This window comes from Hevea brasiliensis, chromosome 17 (genome assembly GCF_030052815.1).
Source record: "Hevea brasiliensis isolate MT/VB/25A 57/8 chromosome 17, ASM3005281v1, whole genome shotgun sequence".
Classification (NCBI taxonomy): Eukaryota; Viridiplantae; Streptophyta; class Magnoliopsida; order Malpighiales; family Euphorbiaceae; genus Hevea; species Hevea brasiliensis.
The window spans coordinates 7,597,574-7,611,606 of record NC_079509.1 but is presented as its reverse complement, the minus strand read 5'-3'; the positions used below and the strand labels follow the sequence as shown (position 1 = coordinate 7,611,606).

At 34.9% G+C, this 14,033-nt stretch overlaps 2 protein-coding genes across 4 annotated transcripts; both read right to left on the bottom strand.

The window, feature by feature from the left end:
• Positions 1-3,193: 3,193 nt before the first annotated feature.
• Positions 3,194-6,028, bottom strand: LOC110665281 (malate synthase, glyoxysomal). Of its 2 annotated transcripts, XM_058140106.1 has the most exons (5): positions 5,514-6,028; positions 4,906-5,231; positions 4,410-4,740; positions 3,591-4,275; positions 3,194-3,509 (listed from the first exon to the last, which is right to left on the bottom strand). In XM_058140106.1, exons 1-4 carry the CDS (start codon positions 5,904-5,906, stop codon positions 3,619-3,621), a joined length of 1,707 nt encoding a protein of 568 aa, XP_057996089.1. In that variant the 5' UTR covers positions 5,907-6,028; the 3' UTR covers positions 3,194-3,509; positions 3,591-3,618. The 2 variants fall into 2 exon arrangements, with proteins under 2 accessions (XP_057996089.1, XP_021681023.2); XM_021825331.2 differs by lacking the exon at positions 3,194-3,509 and having other exon boundaries at positions 3,513-4,275.
• A 1,809-nt stretch (positions 6,029-7,837) lies between these two features.
• LOC110665282 (uncharacterized) lies at positions 7,838-11,419 on the bottom strand. Of its 2 annotated transcripts, none has more exons than XM_021825332.2 (4): positions 10,784-11,419; positions 9,850-10,281; positions 9,151-9,439; positions 7,838-8,260 (listed from the first exon to the last, which is right to left on the bottom strand). In XM_021825332.2, exons 1-4 carry the CDS (start codon positions 11,201-11,203, stop codon positions 8,118-8,120), a joined length of 1,284 nt encoding a protein of 427 aa, XP_021681024.2. In that variant the 5' UTR covers positions 11,204-11,419; the 3' UTR covers positions 7,838-8,117. The 2 variants fall into 2 exon arrangements, with proteins under 2 accessions (XP_021681024.2, XP_057995939.1); XM_058139956.1 differs by having other exon boundaries at positions 9,850-9,918.
• Between the last annotated feature and the right edge of the window lie 2,614 nt (positions 11,420-14,033).

Below are 14,033 nucleotides of genomic sequence, written 5' to 3'. Positions count from 1 at the left end.
TATTTTTTTTTAATAAAGAATCAAGCATTTGAATATAATAAGAGAAAACACTAATCAGTGATGGCTTCCCCTGAGATCCAGCAGCCTCAAACAGAAAGAGGAATTGGAATGAGTACTCAAAAGACAGAGAAAAGCTAATTTTTCAACTTACTGTAAGGGAAAAATGAAACCCAAGAGTTGAATTAATGTTAAGCAGGTAAAGTTTAGGTTTTTCAGTAAAAAACAGCAATTCTATGATTACCCATTGTTAGCTTGTCATTGAAAAACAAAACGGATGTGATTGACTAGTGTTTAGTGGCATCTGAATAAAAGTGATAATGACTTGTTTAGATTTCGAACGGACAAGATCATCTGTTTTTGTCTATTCTTTAGAATCTGTACCAATAGATTTGCGTCACCTATCTCACAAGGGGTTAGTCCAGCCCAAAGGGAGGGGAAAGGCTGGACATCTACGCATTAACCTTTCCTTTTATATATTCCCATTGCTGAAGCAAAGGGTATCAATCTTTAATAATGTCATCGACTTCTACCTTATATTACTTTTCCAACATTTTCCTACTCCCTTTCACTTTCTCTAGAGTTCTGTATTCTGTTTACCTTTTTTTATCTAATTAGTTTTAAGATTGTTAGAATAAGCATATAATTCTAGATAAATAAATCGCATAATCATACAGTACCAAATAGAGAAGAAGAATAATATAATATTTAATAATATTTAACGTAGTTCAACTGCAAGACCTATTAACCCATACACTCCGCTATAACCACATATCTCACTTTTTTATCTTAATCGAATCGCAATGCGAAATTTTCGAATCACGTCACAATGAGTTTATGAAAATATATCCAAAATTTAAATCACATAAAAATTAAAAAAATGAACCATTTTCCTACATTTTTCATATACTTAGCAAGATAATTAAATGTATAGAGGAAGACAGCAGGTTGATATGGAGATCCAATAATGATAAAGTATATAGGAAGATATATATAACATCAAAGATGCAACCTTTACATCTGCTAGGGACATGAATCAGTCCAACTAATAATCCAATTCCATAGTCATTGGTATAGGTCGCTTTAGCCAATCTTCACAACCAAAATTCTTAATAGAGTACTGATGATGGTAATTAAAGATAAGGGCATGAATTAAATTAATCCAATTATATATGTTAGTTTAGATTGCGAACAACCATTTGTCATCGAGTCTTTACAACCCACATGGCGCTCATTTGATTGTCTCCTTCAGCTTTTGAGTTGGCCCATTGTGATCAATTGTTTAATTACCATGATTAGCTAGTTTTTCTGTGTCCTAACTAATGTCCCATTTTTCATTTGCTTCCAAGCAGTTTTCTTTTCACTTTATTCTTCTGTTTCATTGAAGAACAAAGTCAGATTCATTACTGCGTGCTTCATAAGCAATTTACTATGGCCACTCGAGGTTTACAGCATCTTATAGCTAGTAGTGTAGTAACTGCTCAAAGTACATATAACTTGATGGATATATAATATACATGTGGGCTATTTGTGTTATCTTCAATTTCACTTTCTGAAACAAGATAAATGCTTTACTTGGAAATGTCCTAGGCCCCATGATGAAGTAACTACTCAGACTTATCTTTCAATCAATGTGAATGTGTTCATCTCCAGTATTAAAGGAAAATCACCCAATTTTCTCTCTTTCTCATAATGGAAATTAAAAATATTTGAAAATGGTCTATGTCAAATTTAGGCAAAAGTTTCATGCTATCTATAAGATTAAGACATTGATTATATATCCCTTAAGCTTTGATTAAACTAAGGGAAGAAAACACAAAAGCACAGCTTTTGCTTATTATTTTATCCTAATGCTTCCCATAGTTAGCTAGAAGGTTGTCCCCCATTTCATGATTTCAGCATCTGCAACCAATGATATTGGAACACATCAAAATATTATAATATTTTGCAATCCTTGAACCTTGCTCACAGTCCCCTTAATTAATTTGGCTTTAGCTTAAGTTGAATATTATAGTATTGGGTCTCTGTCACGTGTTGATGGAGACACCAAATACACCAAAGAGCTAGGGCATCTCAAGCTGCAAAGGTCGTCTATACCTAGATTAGTTTGGTGAAACTTTTGCATATCCAAGAAAGGATTAGATCTAAAACAGTAGACGACAGTAGTATTCAGCAAAAGAGAAAATTATCTACCCCTTCCTGCTTTGGAATATCTTCTCATCTCAATTTATATAATTTTATCTCGTCAAGAAATTATTTTGCATGGACATGGAGATTATAAATGGCAAAGGGAGTTGCTAAAGTTGAGAATCCTGTCTAAGTACAGTAACATAAAATCTCCTTTTCCCAGATTGACTGCTGATGAGAATGATGCATGGGGAAGGGCTGTTTCATTTACTACTTGACAAGCCTTTTTTTTTTTTTTTGGGCTGGACTGAGACTCATGATATTGGCAATCTAATGCAAGGTTAAAGATGTGCATTTAAGAATCATATAATTAATATGGTTCAACCTGTTCCCTTGTTGAAGACAACAATTAATTAATAATGGTAAAATGCAATTATACTTCTGGGAAGAGATTCTCTAGTCCTACATTAGAATGAAAATGAAAGCGATGTTTGAGTAATAGGGGCTCAATTTTTATTATCATCTAAGAAAAATTCAAGCAATATTATCATATTATTGGATCCAATCAAGTATTTTTCGTCCATGTTTTGAGATTGCACTGTTCACGCCGAGCAGGGTAATAAAGAGTTTCGTCTAAACTCTAAAGAGTTCATCATGCTTCCTCATGTAGATAATTAGTCAACCATTAATAAGACTTGATTGAAATGGAGATGTTTTGATATTATATATTAAAAAGATGTCCAATTTAAACATTAAATTCAAAGCTAAATGGTTGAAGACTGAAAAATGAATATAATCTCTCTGAATGAGTTAAAAAAGAAAACAGACCCACAAACAAAAATGGTGGAAAAGTACCAGAATTATATTGAAGTTATTTCATAGAGGTGATGATTAAGTGCAAAGAGCAGAGAACATTCAAATTCACATACTGTCACGTAATTGGTGGGTGTGGTCAATTTGTTGCCTCTTAGAATTTAGTTTCATTTTATTTTAGGCACCGCCTTGAATGATTTGCTAGGTGGGTGGATCCATGGCAATTTTTTCTTCAAAGGAAGAAGGAAGAAATAAGTGGCTCAACAATAATATTATAAAAACAATAGAGGGGAGATGCCTGAAATGTTAAGACATGTCAGAAGGACAATCCAGTAATTTAACTTCGTTTGCTGAATGAGATCATATTCACTGGGGCTTGGGAGCCGCAAATCTGCCAGTTTGGGCAGGGCCCAGTGAAAGACATAGCCCAGTATAGCCACTAAAACGCACCGTTTGTGCAGAGGCAAAACCGAAATCAGCTCCAGCACTATCCGTACGTTACCGTTTTCGAAAAATAACTCTCCCAACACCGTTCTTTTTTTCAGCTTGGATAATATTGTTACTGCTTCCAACTATAATTCAAACAACAGTGAAATCACAATGGATTATTATTTATTTGTAGCCGATTATTACACAAAGCAAAAAGCCAATACCAGAATGAGAAGTGGCAATGAAACTTGCTCAGAGCCTGGATGATCCCTTTGGGTAATAGGTCACTATATTATTATAGGCATCCAAGGTCAGAAAATCGTCCAATGTTGGTGCTGTGCATTGCCTGGTGAACATCTTGCAAGCCTCCTTGTACATTCCCTTCTTAAACTTTTCTTTGCCCACCTCTCTTTCAATCCTAGCCATCTCTTCTTCCACCACTCTCCAAAACAAATCATAGCTCACTTTCACTCCAAGCCCATCTCCATCCAACTCCACTCCATACTTTAGCCATTGCCAATTCTGGACTCTGCTAATCTCAGCAGTGGCAGCATCTTCCATCAGGTTGTAAAGAGGCACGGAGCCTGTTCCAGTGAGCCATGCAGCCAAGTACTGGATCCCAACCCTGGTGTTCAGGCGGAGACCTTCCATGGTACGCACTCCTCGAGGTCGCTGTAACAGGTCTTCCTCTGTTATATTTGCAGCATCTTCTCGTTTCATGACCTGAATCTGGTGGGGGATATTTCCCATGTTGTTTGTGAAAACTTCCATGCAGACTGGGATAAGTCCAGGATGTGCTGCCCATGTTCCATCATGCCCTGCTCTGACCTCTCTTAGCTTGTCCTTTCTCACGAGTTCTAGTGCCGCCTCATTTGCCTCTCGATCATCTCTAATTGGAATCTGAGCTGCCTGTCAAACGATTAAGAATATCAGCTCTCTTTTCCCAAATTTAGACCTTTTATAATTATTTTTTAAAAATAAATTTGGCAATAGGGACATGCAAATTCATATTGTATGATTTTACAAGGTTAAGCAGAACATACCATGCCTCCCATGGCATGCAAACCACGCCTGTGGCATGTCCAGATTAGGAGATCAGAGTAACTCTTCATAAAGTGTTGAGTCATGCCAACCTGAACCCTGTCTGGTAACAAGCGATCTGGGTGAGCCTGGAACGTCTTGACATAGCTGAAAATGTAATCCCATCTTCCACAGTTCAATCCAATAGAATGATCCCTTAGTTCATAGAGGATTTCATTCATTTGGAAAACGGCCGGAAGTGTTTCAATTAGAACAGTGGCCCTAATGCTTCCTCTTTCTATTCCTGCCATCTTCTCTGCCCTCTCGAAAACACAGTTCCATATCTTAGCTTCCCTGCCAACAACATCTATCAGTAATGGGAAGCTGAAAATGCTATTTAGAGTCAATTGATGCTTTCAATTAAGCAATTTTCGAAAACAAAAAATGCGAGTGATCATTCCAGTTATAAAATTGCTTAACATTCTTAATTGAAATATTGGTTTCAGGAAAAAGGCTTACCTTGAATGCTCCATTTTAGGGAGATAGAAGAAAGGGCCATAACCTGAACCCTGGGTCCGGCGGAATGCGGAGTGGTTGTGGTAAAAATAGAGGCCAAAATCCACAAGGCAACCAGTTGCAGGTTCACCGTCAATGAGAATGTGAGCCTCGGGTAGATGCCAACCTCGTGGACGGACAAAGAGCTTAGCTATCTGATCGTTGAGCTTGTAAACTCTGTTCCTGTCCTTGTCATGGAAGCTTATAGTCCCATTGACAGCATCCCTTAAGTTAACATGTCCTCTCATCAAATTCTCCCAGCTTGGTGAGAGAGCATCTTCAAAGTCAGCCTAGCAAGAAAGCAACTCAATAATTAAAGAATCATAAATTGGAGATGACTAAACACTCCAAGAACAAAGCATAGAAGTAGTTTTTTTCCCCCCTAATTTTACCTCTACGTTCAATTATTTTTTAGCCATTGGATTTTAATTTTTTTTTAATAAAATATACATTTTTGTTTGGCCCAAAAAATTACTTTTAAATTATCCTGGGTAATTATATGCTAATAATTAATATATATATATATATATATATATATTTTAAAGACATAGAAGTATAGTCAGCACACTGACCATGAAAACTTTAGCTCCCGAGTTGAGAGCATTGATGATCATTTTCCTCTCCACTGGGCCAGTAATCTCCACCTTCCGATCAGCCACCGCCGGAGGGACAGGAGCACAAGTCCAATCCCCTTCCCTTATATACCTTGTTGCCGGATCAAATCCTGGCAAGGCCCCCTCATTATATCTCCTTTTGGCTTCCCTTCGACACTCCATTGCATACTTGATGCGGTTTCTAAACTCTCGTTGCAAATCCGCGACGAATTGCAACGCATCCCTGGTAAGGATCTTGGCAAACTCTTCATCATAGCGACCGCGAATGTCCACCCCTTCAGGAGCGTCATAGACAGCAACAGGCTTGTTGGTGGTCGGTGCAGGGTAGCCATATGTACCAACACTCATCATCTTTGGTTTTCTTTTCGCTATTTAGCCTTTGTATATGTTGTATTTTGAGCTGAAAGACGTGGGAGGGAAGGTGGAAATATATAAAGGGAAGAGGTTGGCTAAGTGGATAGAACTTGTAAGCATTGAGAGTCATCGCTATGGAGTGGCAGTGCATGGGTGTATGCGCCGCGGGCGCAACATTTAATCAAAGGTGACGCAAATTGTTGATAAAGGAAAGGGATATGAGGATAGGTTTTGAACTTTGTGCCTCCCTCGGGATGTGCAGTTTGTTAGGAGAATTTTTCTTCTTAATATGCAACAATTGCTTTACTAAGACTGAGCAGATTACAAGAATAATGTCTTAGGAAAATTGAATATTTATATTTAATTATATTAATAATTAGTATCCTCTGTTTGAAAATTAATATTTTTGTAAGAATTAAATTTAATTAATTTTTTTATTAATTTCATATTTAGAATAAAATAATTTATTATTTAATTAAAAAAATTAAGTATGATTTTATGAAAATTTAATTTAATTTTTTTTAAAAATAATTTATTACATGAAGTCTATAGGATTTATATTCCTAACTAGTGTAAGGTTTATATTCTAAATAATTAGGATTTCTACACCTAATCAGTAGAGTAATTATAGGAGATTTATAGATATAAGTATTTAAAATTTTATTTTATTAAATAATAAAGAAAAGATGTAGCCTTTGAGTTATTTCCTTTTTTTCCCTTTATTTTTAAATATTAACAATTAGATGAAAAAAAGCAAAGGCCCAAATTCAGTCTCTAGGAGAAACCCAAACCCAAAGAAAAAGCCCTGGGAAACCCAGCCCACAAACACAACAACATCGTCTAAGACCCTTGAAGCACACAGAAAACCTGAAAAAGCTACCTGAGACAGCAAAACAGTGTGGCTGGATCACCCAGAGTCAGGGCGAGTGCGAAGACTAAGGAATAAGAAGTTGGAAGCATCAAAGGTGAGAAGAAATGCCCACAAACTTCCTCCTAACAGCCAGAGCAAAATCCTCAACTATCGGCTGAACCACACAGACAACAAATTTGCTAGCCACAGTGTCCATTAGCAAGGAAAGAAGGCTTAGCATGCCAAAGTCAAAAGCGTTTCAGTCTTGCATAGTCTTGGAGGCATATTAACTGGGGGACTCCTCAGCATTCCTCACTCTCCCCTCAAGTCAAAATACATCATGCCATAGCTGACATCCGTCCTAGGTTGACAAAATACATCATGATTATACTGAAGGTTAGACCGAAGTAGTGCCATTGGGACAGTGTGCTACTAATGCGAAGGTGAAGAGAAGTTTGGAATATCTAATTTGATTGATTGGATCATTTCCATACTATTTTACCATTTCTATTATTATTGTTTACCAAACAAAGTGGTGTGATAACAAACAATTTAATTACCTTGTATTTTTTTACCACCGGAAATAGAAATTCAATGGTCATTACATTTAATTTTATTCTATTCAGTTAATTAATTAGGTTTCTTTCTTTTACATCCGAAAACTTCTTTGTACTTTGAGGTCAATTTAAATCTGAACAGCGACAATCTTTAACTTTTCAGGATTATGGAATCGGTTCAACTGGTTTTGCAACATCTTTAAGCTATATTATTAGTCAATCTTATTGGTAAAATGTCTTCTTAAACGCTTCAATCGCGCTGCAGTTAGGCATCACTGCTTTTGAATCGGACTATTTATGAACAAGAATTGTTCCTCGGGAAGTTTGTTACTGTTGGCCTTTGGAACAAACTTTCCAGTACATCAACTGTGAAGTCTGGCTTCGCCTTTTGCCGTAGAGCACAAACCTAAAAGAATTGGAAACAGCCCATCCAGGTGAAAGTTACTTTTTAAGGTAAGCGAGCTGAAAATCATCTCTCTTGAAAAACGAAAAAAAAAACCATTTCATTAGAGAGAAAAAAATATTATAAAAGTTTAGAAAGTAAAAACATTAAAAGGATAGCAATCTGCTAACGTCTAACACATGGCTGCTGTATGGTAAAGAGAAAAAAAACAAACGTAAGTGTATTATGCTCCAAAAAAGATACATAACTCGTATTATGAGCAGAAATAAACATATAGCCGTAGAGGTAATGGTGAATACATGTGATGTGAAAACCATATCAAAATGCAATAGTACTGCACCCTGTCCCAAAAACCAAAATAAAAAGGGTGAACAGAGTGTTGATATTGCTGGGTTTTATTACTCGGAAGTGAAAGTTATGGTCTGCCCGAGCACAAAAAGAACAAGTGATATCTCGAGAAAGAAGATAGTGTTGATGAGTGTCCGTTCAATCCTCCATCCAAAAACAGAAAAACCACCAGGGTTGGACTGCAAATATGTTACTGCATAACCAAATGAAACTTCAATAAGCTTCAAACATCTTATCCACGATAAAATACAAAATAATGCAGAGTACATAAAAATCTTGAATACTATGAGAAATGGAAAAAGGAACATAATTGCTTAGAAAAGGCTGTTACCCTTTTCCTGCTTTTCCATTTTATGGATGTTCATGATCGGAAGTAAAAAAGACAAACTCTGGAATACTTCTTCCACAGCATCATAATCATGATCAAGTTCCCTGGAAACTTTGTTTTTTTTCCTATAGACTTCTTTGGCCAGACAAACATCTGCCAATATCTATATGTTCAATTTCAGAGTTCCAATGTTCCCAATACAATCATCCTTTTGAAGAAGTGGCAGACATACTAAAGGGAGCGAGTCCTAGGGAAGTCAAGTTCACCCTGTTTTATAACCTGATGTAAAAGGGGACCATGTGTTTCAGAAACTGTAGTAGACAGTGATGTAATTTGAGAATGTTGCACTTGTACATAAAGGGCCAAGCGCAAATGCTGGGTTAAGGCCACTTGGCCTAAGAGAAAGAACAGGGACTTGCATTGAGAAGAGTAATAAAAGGGGATTTGTGAAGCTGATCCAATTAGTAATGCTTAGTGTGGTAGACTTCTACCTTTGTTTAACTACTTGGTGCTTCAGCCTTTCTCGCACTATAAAATACCCTACTTGTAAATGTAAGAAAGTCATCCAGTACGAGTCTAATATGACATACACTAGATATCAGATGCCCTGAATTTGATTTACTCAAAAAGAACACCCAATCAAGAACTTTCAGGGATTTGGACGAGCATTTAATCACCAAAATTAGAATATAATCTTCAGCAGAATTTGCAAAGAGGCAAATAAAAATGAAGAGAAGAAGACACTTGTGCATTACCAAAAGCTTGTCTCTTGTTATATGATGAAGTCAATTGAGTATTGGTTGGCATTGGCATGTAGTCAACTGACTCAAGATCACTTTCTGAGCAATCAACACGTAATAAGCTGGCAATATTGGGAGCCTCCAAATTTCCACTGCTACTGGTTATAGCTGCATCACTAGAGTTGCAAGTAACTAAAGAATGCCATTTGGCAGCAATTGATGCAACACCTTGAGCTCTATGTGTGGCTTTTGCGGCTGCATGCAGGCAAATGATTATGCCAACAAGCTCAGCAATGCAAGAAATCTGTCATAACCAGAACATTGCAATATGAGAATGAAACTCAAATTAGTCTTGAGCTGGTATACAAATGCAGACAAGCTTGTAAAGGTATTGTTCCAAAGTTTGAAAAGAAAACGGCACGTTGTGCATTGGTTCATTAATAATTTGCAACTCAATAAATCAGCCAGGTTTAGCTTTATGCAGTTGCAGTTCCTTTCCAATCAGAAGCTTCTACCATTATTGTAGGTCATGTCATAATTGTTAAGGACTCTTATGATATACTTGACAACTTGAGTTTTAAAGGTAAAATGCAGTTTGCAAGAGATGAAATATAGAGTTAAGCAAGATATAAATTCAAAATAGCAGTCATCAATTTTGTCAATTATAATGCTCAAGATTATTGTAAATAATTTCAAGTGTTGTTCAAAACTTACTACAAAATCACCACCATTTGTGAGAGTGATAATATCTTTGTTTCCTGTGGTTTGAAACAAAGCCACAACCTGAGAGGCAGTTACAACCAAGATCTCAAGAATGAAAAATATTCGGAACCTGTGGCTTATTTTAGACAGGTAGCGTGTTAGTCGAATATGTTCCTCAATATATACAGAAACATCCATATCCCTTTCCAAAAGCTTCCCATAATTTTCGAAGTGTATCACTTGCACATTGCACAATAGATTGAATAGAGCACATCCAGATAAAAAGATAATAATTGAATAAGTCCAAGAGATTATCAAAGCAATCGATATTAGAACAGATTGCCACCAAGGATCACGATGCACATGAATAATACGAATGACCTCAAGAACAATCTTTAGAAGCAGACATGGTATTACCCATACAGCCAATAAGAAGAAGAAATCCTGAACAAATAAAGTTACCAAATCAATTGTTTAACATCAAAATAGGTGTACCCAATATCAAATTTATGGGAAACAACAGTTGGTATAAATTTCAGGATGAAACTCATTAATGATGTCAAAAGAAGAGGCATCTTGACACATAAGTAATTTAATTTGACTAAGCTATTACCTATGTAGCAGCCAAAATTTCACTTAAGTAGATGACAACAAATTCAAAACAGCAATGTTCAATGTTTTCAATTATAAAGAGTACATTTCCTATGACATAAATTTGATCAAAAGCTAAAACAAGAAGAATAAGATCCTTTATATTTTTTCCCCTTTTGGGGAAGGTAGTAGTGATTGGTTTACTTCGTAATTAAACATTGTCGCCGAGCAGTCAAAGAACACCAAAAGGAAAATTCTCAATAAAAAAAAAAAGGCTAAATGCCAACCAAAACTATATATTAAGATAAAAAAATGTATATATAAAAGAAGAAAAGAAATTATAGGTATTACTAACATGTATCTTCTTGATATATTCGTCACGAAACTCAGTAATGTAGCCATGAGACCTATCCACAAACAAAAAATTCCTCACCCCATACTTTCTCAAATTGTGAGAAATGCAAACAAGAGAAATTGCAGCAGCCAGAGATTGAAACACCAAAATCTGAAACTCGAAACTATTGATCTGGTATTTCTCAACATAAGCAGAAGCAGAAAATTTTATCATAAAGACCGGAAGAACAATACCCAGAAGCAGAAAAGAAAGCCAAGAGATTACGAAGGTTAAAACTGAGTATTGACAAAAGCCAAAGAACCTTAGAAAGGTCTCTAAACGGGGAATAGATTTGGAGAGATGGGCTCCATCTTGCTCTACGAGGGGTACCTCCATTGTTTTTGATTTCTCATTTCCCTTTGTTATGGACTGAGCTGCCATTTTAGCCAGAGAGAGATCGAAAGATTTCGCGAGCAACAGCAAGAGAAGGCAAAGTGGAACTCAAAGCTTCTCGCAACAGTAGAAATGGGGAAGACAGAGAGAGAGAGAGAGAGAGAGAGTGAGTGAAAGCTAAGTTAGAGCTCCACTAGTCACTCCCCGTCTCTGCCTGTCTGAGTTTCGGGGAACGAAATAAACAAATAAATGGGTGCGACCCATAACAAAGCAAAGATAAATAAATAACATCATGAGCAAATAAATAATACACGATTGGATCTGATTATCCATCCATTCAGCACTGAAATTGTGTATTGGTAATTAATTTTAAATTTTAAATTATTATTTAGATAAATTTATAATGACTTAAGCGGTAACGTTAGATGATAAAATAGTAATTGAATTGACTATTAAAGGTAAAATATTGATATTATTTTATTAATATATTATATTATTGACACTTAGATAAAACTTTTTAATAATTTTTTAATACCTAAAAAATTATTATAAATATTTTGTAATTGAGAAATATAAATAAGAAAATCAACACACTAATATGATATTAAAAGTTATTATTGAAGAGAGTTTCAGGACTGTTTGATAATATTATTTATTTTAATAATTAGATATTAATTATTTATATTGTTATTGAAATAAAAATATTTATAAAAATAATTATTAGATTAGTTATTAAATATTAAAATAATGATACAATCTTATTAATTTTAATAAAATTATGAAAAATAATTTTTTATAAATCTTAATAAAATTATGAGAAATAATTTTTTTATGAATTACTCTCATAATTTTTTATAAATAAAAAAATAAAATTTTAATTTTAATTAAAATACTAAACATTATTTAAAAATTATTCGCTAACAGGCTTTCGTTTTTGCAATCATTTAGTATTGGAGAACGTTCATTGCCATTGCTCAATCATCATAACAGAACACCAGCCAATACTTAGCAAAGCCACCCACATGAATTATCGTGTAACAAACTCCATTTATGAAGGCTAATCAGAGGAAGTTCTGAACACATCATCTGTGTTTAAAGTCACCCATTTATGAGACGGAGCAGCCTACCATTTATGAGAAGTCATTAACTAAACGCCTGTTTTGTGTCTGATGGGAAAACTATTTTTTTAAATATATTAATTAAAAAATATTAAAAATAATTTAAAATTAAATTTAATAAATTTTAATTATAAAAAATTAAAATAATAAGATATTTTTTTAAAATTATTTTTTTAATAATATTTAAAATAATATTTTTATTAAAAAAAATAATTTAATTCCTGTAAACTCAATGCAAAAAAAGCACCTAAGTGATTATTTGCCGAGCGGAATCCCTACATCAACAATGCAGCACCCACCAAGCAGTCAAATGCAGAGCCGTAAGCAAAATGATATTTTATTTTGAACTACTTGAGCCCATCAAGCATTAGGATTCAAAACAAGACTCCAACCAAGCTTCATAAATGTAACACCACTAAATTTTAAATTTATTATTTTATGAATAATTATTTATATTTTATTTTATTTAAATTTTAAAAAATTATTTAAAATTTTTTAGATTTTAAAAATTAAGTTTCATTTTTCAAAAATATAAAACTTTGATAATTTTTAAAAATTAATTTAAAGACCACGTGGCAAAATTAAAAATATATTTGAACTCTATAAATTTTTTTGAGTTTTTTAAAATTTTTTTGAAATTTTTTGACCTCGTTTTCGATCTCATAAAAAAATAAAAATTTAAATTTTTGTATCCTAAATCATATCAGCCAAATCGAACTGGACCGATTGAATCGGACCAAGTCTCTTCTTTTTTTTTTTCCTCTTCGCGCGTCCCCGACGTCCTCTCTCTCTCTCTCTCTCTCTCTCTCTCTCTCCTCCCTCCGCCCCTCGCCAGCCAGCCTCCACCCAGCCCTCCCCCACACTCTGGCGCACCTCCCCTGCCATCGGAAACGTCGCGCAAAACCCACCCAGCGAGCGCACGCCATTTCAGCTTCCCGGGCCTATTCCGGCCAATCTGGCCACCAATCGGACTGAGTCTTGTCCCAAAACACTTCTACACCTTGAGAGCTTTCCATAGACACAAAGAACACAAAAATTCATTAAGCGGTTTGCTCAATTTTTGTCCGGAAAGTTTTAGCCCATTTTTACTTTTGGGCTAAATTTCTCGCAAACCGTTAACCCCACAAAAAAACCGAGAGTACTAGAGTGCTCCATTCGTCCAAAGCTTCGCGACAATATTAATTTCAAAATTTTCTGACACCATTTATATGTAGGTCCCGCTAAACTTCATAGTATTTTTTCTGAGCACTAAATGAGCTTAGAAAATTCTGTAAAAATTATATACTAACCCCCGTGTTATTAGCTTCGTGTAGGTACCTTCAATTCAGGGAAATTCAACGGTTGTCCAGGTCTGTAAATTTCGAGTCAGGCAGACAGGCTATCGAAAAAACCTCGGAATTGGGTCGAGATTTTGGCTACCCCACTATTGTCAGACGTCCCGAACAAGTTCCATGGGTCGAAATCGGCACAGGTAAACCCAAACTTTATTTTTTCTTAATTATCTAGTTCTTGAATTCGATTAAAAATCTATAAAATATTCGTGGTAGTTTAGAAAATTATAATTTCTTTTGCATTAGCTTAGTAATATTGTTAAGGACCGCGGGGCAAAATTTTAGAATTTTTAGAGCTCATATGGGTAGTTTTTTGTAAAAAGGGTTAATTATAAGGACTAAATTGTAATTTTCTATATTGTAATTGTTGATAGTTTAGATTGGCCCAAGAGTGGCCATGTAATGTAATTGAGTTATGGATGTGTGATT

Coding starts and splice junctions, on each gene's coding strand:
- LOC110665281 (XM_058140106.1), bottom strand. CDS start 5,906: ATGATGAGTGTTGGTACATATGGCTACCCTGCACCGACCACCAACAAG. Junction 5,232..5,513: donor CGGGAGCTAAAGTTTTCATG/GTCAGTGTGCTG, acceptor CTTTCTTGCTAG/GCTGACTTTGAAGATGCTCT. Junction 4,276..4,409: donor TGCATGCCATGGGAGGCATG/GTATGTTCTGCT, acceptor ATCGTTTGACAG/GCAGCTCAGATTCCAATTAG.
- LOC110665282 (XM_021825332.2), bottom strand. CDS start 11,203: ATGGCAGCTCAGTCCATAACAAAGGGAAATGAGAAATCAAAAACAATG. Junction 10,282..10,783: donor AATATATCAAGAAGATACAT/GTTAGTAATACC, acceptor TTATTTGTTCAG/GATTTCTTCTTCTTATTGGC. Junction 9,440..9,849: donor CAAATGGTGGTGATTTTGTA/GTAAGTTTTGAA, acceptor TGGTTATGACAG/ATTTCTTGCATTGCTGAGCT.